Source organism: Priapulus caudatus, unplaced genomic scaffold (assembly GCF_000485595.1).
Source record: "Priapulus caudatus unplaced genomic scaffold, Priapulus_caudatus-5.0.1 Scaffold237, whole genome shotgun sequence".
Classification (NCBI taxonomy): domain Eukaryota; kingdom Metazoa; phylum Priapulida; class Priapulimorpha; order Priapulimorphida; family Priapulidae; genus Priapulus; species Priapulus caudatus.
This window is the reverse complement of record NW_014577298.1, coordinates 119,735-125,992: the sequence shown is the minus strand read 5'-3', so window position 1 is coordinate 125,992 and position 6,258 is coordinate 119,735. Positions and strand designations below refer to the sequence as shown.

The 6,258-nt window shown below is 49.6% G+C and overlaps 1 protein-coding gene across 1 annotated transcript in view; it reads left to right on the top strand.

Moving 5' to 3' along the window:
• LOC106807843 (tetratricopeptide repeat protein 28-like) overlaps positions 1-3,127 on the top strand; it is a 33,753-nt gene extending 30,626 nt beyond the window's left edge. Inside the window, 3 exon segments of the mRNA XM_014810311.1 lie at positions 316-520; positions 1,095-1,626; positions 2,147-3,127. Coding sequence (XP_014665797.1) covers positions 316-520; positions 1,095-1,626; positions 2,147-3,127 — 1,718 coding nt within the window.
• The last annotated feature ends 3,131 nt before the right edge of the window (positions 3,128-6,258 follow it).

Below are 6,258 nucleotides of genomic sequence, written 5' to 3'. Positions count from 1 at the left end.
ATAATAATAATAATAATAATAATAATAACTGCAAGCAATCAACATTGTATTGTACCATGATAGAATAAAAAAATTAATGTGTTTTCATTCACTACTGATTACACCATCAATTAATATCACACAAAATAATCGACCATTACATACCAAGTACACTGGTTACTGCTGCCTCCGCTGATATGAACAAGATCGGATCGAGGCTCTATAATTACATTATATTATATTACATTACATCTGAATCCATCTGCTGAATCTCCCATATCTGAATCTCGCCCACCTCTATAAAAATATATTTTATGTCGTCGCATAAATTCGCAGACACGTCAGAAGCACCCAAGCAGCTTCCGCTAGACAGCTGTAGCAGCATGGAGAGTCTGGCTTCGTCGCAGAACGACACTCCCACGTCTCCCACCGCATCGCCGACGACGCCGCCGCCGTCCCGCGACAGTCCGCCGGCAGGGGGCGACACCGATCGCGCGGACGAACCGGCCGGTATCACGCTCGCCCTGCAGCATCAGTCCAGGTGAGGACGCCATCTTGAAATTGCGGGAGTTACGGGAAGACGCTTTTTTCGTTACTGTGCGGGACGCGTTTCCCCCTCTTGTATAATACAGATGTACGTGCAATATTTAATTCCCCTCGTATAATACACATGTACAATATTATATATTATACATTATTAAATATTGTACAATACACGTTTATATATATGCCACTCGCTTGCTCTGGATGTTGGCTGTGGCTCGCCAAAGTTACAGAGATGCGCCTTAATTGCTATCTAAGACCTCCGCCTCTAATACTATTTGCTAGTATGGGTTAGCTACACTTCTGCTACCCCTACTACTACCTATTATTGCTTGTTATACCTGGCTATCTAAGACCTCCACCTCTAATACTATTTGCTAGTATGGGTTAGCTTCCTCTACTACTACCTATTATTGCTTGCTATACCTTGCTATCTAAGACCTCCGCCTCTAATACTATTTGCTAGTATGGGTTAGCTACGCTCCTGCTACCCCTACTACTAACTATTATTGCTTGTTACCTTGCTATCTAAGACCTCCACCTCTACTACTACTTAATTGCATCTGTTGCAGGATTAGAGCGATGTACATCAGCACAGACAGTGGCGGCGACCGCAGCTCCATCGGCAGCGACGGCCAACCGGGCGTCGTCGCACGCCTAGAGGGCGCTCCTGGCACCCGGCGCGCCCACGAGACGATCTACGCGCGCTCGACTTCCCTCACCAACGGTTACCATAGCGACACGGCCGCGCGCCACCACGACGCCATATACGGGAGCGCGCAGACGCGCAGGCGTGCCGCGCCCGTCGCCAACGGTTACCATAGCGACGCGGGGAGGAGCCTGGAGCGGGGGCGGCATCGCGGAGGAGGGGGGGAGTACGAGTACTTGAACGGCGTGTCGAAGATGGCCGCCGCCGCGGAGCGAGACGAGCGCGTGAAGGACATCCTTCAGACGTCGATCGCGAACGACGCGTTCTGCGTCGACCCGCCGAGCCGCACGAACAGCACTGTCAGCCTCGTCCGCCAGGTGGCGCCGCGCGGCTCCAACACGTCGCTGTGCAGTTCGAAGACGGGAAGCAATTCGGCGACCGACATCGCTCTAAAGGTGAGCGATCGAATAAAATATCTATCCGCGTTCGTTCCCTTACGCGTGCTGCATGGCCGTAGCCAGAGGTAAATTTTGTAGGAGGCTAATGCTGTGAGTTAAAGAACAAGGTGCGAAGCGAGGGTATGGGGTATGGGGCCCGCTTAATTATTTTTTTGAGAAATTTTGTAGGAGGCATTTGCCTCCTATTGCCTAATGGTAGCTACGGCTCTGTCGTGCTGCATTCCGCGACAGGCTAACAAACCCACGCTGGAATGTTTGTCGTTGTGAAACGGTCACTTGTACTTATATATAAAGGTTACTTTACTGAAATGTTACTGATATTTGTAAAGGGCTGTGTAGCGAAAAGGTTACAGATGTATAATTGTGTAATAACAACCGCGTTCACTAATTCTGCCCATAGATGGCGTCGCTCTCACTTAACACTCGCGACAACGCCAGCGAAAAACGTCGGTGATTGCGTTTCGGTTCGAATTTTCGCTAACAGATGGCGTCGCCTTCTCTCTCCTCCCCCGCACAGGTGCTCGCGGAGACGCATCGTGAGAGGCAAGCCGTGGAGCATCTCCACCAGACCTCTCTCAGCGAGACACGTCGCTTCGCTTTCTCCCAGCGGCAGTCGTTCGGCCGAGGCACCGACGGCAAAGGACCGCTGCGTCCTCGCCGCGAACACTACGCAGAACCCTACCTGTGTCCGCCCGAGCAGCAGCGCCCCCTGCTGGAGCAGCCGCCGCCGCTGCAGCGCCACCTGGGGGAGAGCGACGGCGAGCGGGGGAGCCACCGGCGATCGATCTCGCCGCTCGTGTCTGAGTCGTCGACGCCGGAAGCGGACGCGTACCGCCGCGTCGCGCCGCCGCCCGTCGTTGCCGCGGCGACGACCGGCCACGCGCGCCCGCCCGCCTACCACCAGGTGGTGCACGACCCGCCGACGTACGCAGACTACATGAGCAGCCCCGGCGGCCACCGCCGCGGGTGGCCACTAGGGGGCTCCGGTTCCCTGCGCCGCGCCACCGCCGCCTCGTCGGATTTCTCGGACTACCGCAGCAGCATCGAGACGCTGACGGACGCGCACCAGCAGGGGGCGCTGACCGACGGTCATCGCTCCTACTCGCAGTCCAGCCTCGGCTCGGACGGCTCGGCTAGTTCCGCCGGACGCTCGCGCGCCGCGCCGGCGCCCCCTCGCCGCCGCTCCTCGCTCAACAACGACGTGCGCGAACTGCGAAAGTCCTGCTACGAGCAGTTTCCGTCGCCGCCAGAGGGCGCCGTCGTCGCGCAGAGCGACGCCGAGCAGCGGCGGGACGGCCGCCGGCAGCAGGGGTCGAAGGTCACGGGCATGGCGAAGTTTACGGTGTCGCGGACGTCGCCCGACTACAGCAAGGTGCGTGCGAGTCACGGCGTCAACGTGAACAGCGCCCCCTTGCAGCTGGCGGGCGGCGCGGCCCCCGCCGTCGCCGCGGCGACCAAGTCGCGCAAGAACTTTGTGATCCAGAGCTCCCGCTGCTGATTTCTGCGCGACGCCGAGACCACTCGAGACCGTCCTCCGAGGCACGTGAGACGCAGAGCGATGCCTCGCGTCTCGCTGTCTCAACGCTCTCAGATTTCTCCGTGGTGCGGGCGATGTATAGCCAGCGACTCCTCCGAGACCAAAGGCGATGGCTCGCGTCTCAGTGTCTCGGCGAAGCGCAGCCGCAAGTTCGTGAGATTGGCGCCCCCTGGCGATGACGCCGAGACCGTCCCCTCGAGGCATGCGAGACACGAAGCGATGCGTCTCGCCGTCTCGACTAAGTGCGAACCCGCGAGTCGGTGATAACCGCGCGGCAGACGATGGACGCCGCGTGTGAGCCGGAGAAAAGCAAGATGGCGGCGAGCGGAGAGCGGTTGCTATGGCAACGATTCCGGCGCTGCGTGTGAGGCAGAGAGCACCAGAGTCTTGCGTGTTTCGCGGAGCGTCCGATGTGGACGCGTTAGCTAGTTTTTGTAATTATTATTCTCGTTCGTTTTTCAAATGTAGGATTTATTTTTATTTGCCGATAAAGCCTGTACGAGTTGCGAGCGAAAAGCCGGAGCATCTACTAGTTTGTAAATACTACCACGTACGGTTCAATTATTTTGGATAAAAAGTCGCGGTATATCTTGTTTTTATAAGGCTCGTCGTATATTCTTGTATAAAAGTCTCGTTTTTATAACATGTCTCTGTATTATGGATCTTCACGCGCTAGGTATATATTGTTGAGTGCAGATGCTGATGCTATTTGTTAACGCAGTAGTTTGGGTTCATTGATATCAGATTAGTAACGCAAGTAAGCTTCAGTGATTTGATTCCACCCGTTCCTTTTATATATTTTTTCGTTTTTCAAGTGTTCTTGCTTCTCACCTGCCCATTTAAATAGGATTTCTAGCAGTTAACTGAGCTACTAGCTAAATTTTACTAAGTGCTTAATGTCTAAGTGTGTCTAAGTGCTAAGTGTTTAGAATGAAATCTGTTGATTCCGGTGTGTCCATATAAGGTCCTTATTTTAGCACGTCATTAGAATGTCACATTGATTGTACATTCTAAGGGACCTTTGATTTAATTCTATGTCAGCTCTATTAATTCGAAAAATATTTCTAGTTGTATTAGAATGATCGCGGTATTCTCTCTGTTTGCAAGCTATATTTTATGGTTTTGTGTTGTATACTTGTACCTATACGTTGTTTGTTTGCTTTCTTCTATAGTAGCAAGTATTAATTATTTTTGCACCAGCGAAGATGTACATAAAGTATATAGTTACAAAAGTTTATATATATATAATATTAATATGTGAAAATGAAAGGTACAAATAATTATATTATGAGAATGAATAAACATGGTTTGTCAAACATACTGGGTATGATTGCATTGATGAAGTCTCGTGTCGTTATTAAGAGGTCTAAACATTTTACTTTCTAATCTATTTGCTGATTAATCTAAATAAATAAAATAACTAAACCTACATAATTTAAATAACCTAATACAGGGTCCCCCAGCCTTTGAAAGTTCTTGAATTTTGTCCTTTGCCTTTGAAAGTCATTAATTTTTCCTTTTGTCATTGAAAGTCCTTGGAAATAGGTCCAAGTACTTATTTTGTCTAACGTCCTGGAATTTTACATTTTTGACCTAAAATAAAAAGCAAATCTTCATTGCTGGTTATCTGACTGACCCTATTCCAAGTCTTCCTTCAAAGTGTTAAATTTAATCCAAAATTCACATATCATTGTCTACTAATGTACCAACGTAGTTTGTTTTGTTCGTAATTTTTACGTGCAGGTGGTGTAGGTGTCTAGACTATAAGTTCACAATTTTAATATTTATTTATTACTAACTGCTTGTCACAGATGTGTGCTTGAAAAAAACCTGTCCTTGAAAAGTCGTTGAAAACATAATTCACACTTGTGGGAACCATGTACTGAGTAGGGCCTACCTAGCAGTAATAATGTACCATATAGAATCAACCATCACGAAAAACCAAGAAAATATCAATAATATCTTTTCATTCAATATCTGGTATTCTATCTATTTCTATCTATCTACATCTGATATGTCTATCTATTTATATGGTACTTAAATCTTTATCCTATCAGGTTATATTCTCGCTGGAATAAGTGATCCTTCTCTCCCAAATGGTATCGCCTATGACCTCGTTGCACGGTGAAAAGTTAGCTCATGCCAAATGGCCGGCTGGTTTTGCGCCTCAACTTTTCATCCCCCTCGCCCCCCCCGCCCCAAAAAAAAAAAACACAAATGTGGATATATCGCGCTACTAATACGCGTTATCTTTAACAGTCACACAAACACACATACACACACACTAACTGGAGTTGATCAACCGCGCACACGCGGGTATGCGTCGCACGCACCGCGTGCGCGTGTTATCTATCAGTGGCCGTAAATTTTCAGTTTGTCGCCTCGTGGCAGCGTGCAAAAAGTTTTCAGCTGAAATACGGCTCCATTTACCCTGCAAAAGTTCCATACTTGACTGGTGGGCGGCGGCGATAACTATCTGCGAGAGCGCGCGCATTAATGAGTAGTTGCGGCACTGGCTGGAAGAAACCGCGAGTGAAAGGCGGTATTATATATAAATATATAATATATATACACTTATCACACATTTATATATATATTATATATATAGCGCCCGAGAACGGAGAGAAAATTCGCACGAGAGAAGGAGGAATACAGAGAGAGAGGATGAGCAGAAGCAGAGTACGAGGAGTGACGAGAGAGAGGAGGAGTGCGAAAGAGAAGAAGAGATGCAGAGAGACAAGGACGAGAGAGAGAGAGACGAGAGAGGGTGGGAGAGGAGAGAGAGAGGAAAGGCGCGGAGGCAAAGATCGAGGAAAGAGAGAGATGAGAGAGCCAGATTTATGATCAGCGAGCGCTGCGAAAGAGAGAGTGAGAGAAGATGAGAGAGCGAGTGTGTTATGTTGTGGTGTCGCTGTGTCGGTGCGTGCTGTCGTTGTGTGTGTCGGTCTTGCGTGCTCAGTGCGTTGCGTTGCTTGTGTGCGTGGCTCGTGCGTGTAAGGAGAATATTTGCGCAGGAGAGAGACAGTGCGTGCTGTGTGTGTGTTGCTGTCTGTGGTGGTGTGTGTTGTGTGTGTGTGTGTGTGTGTGTAGTC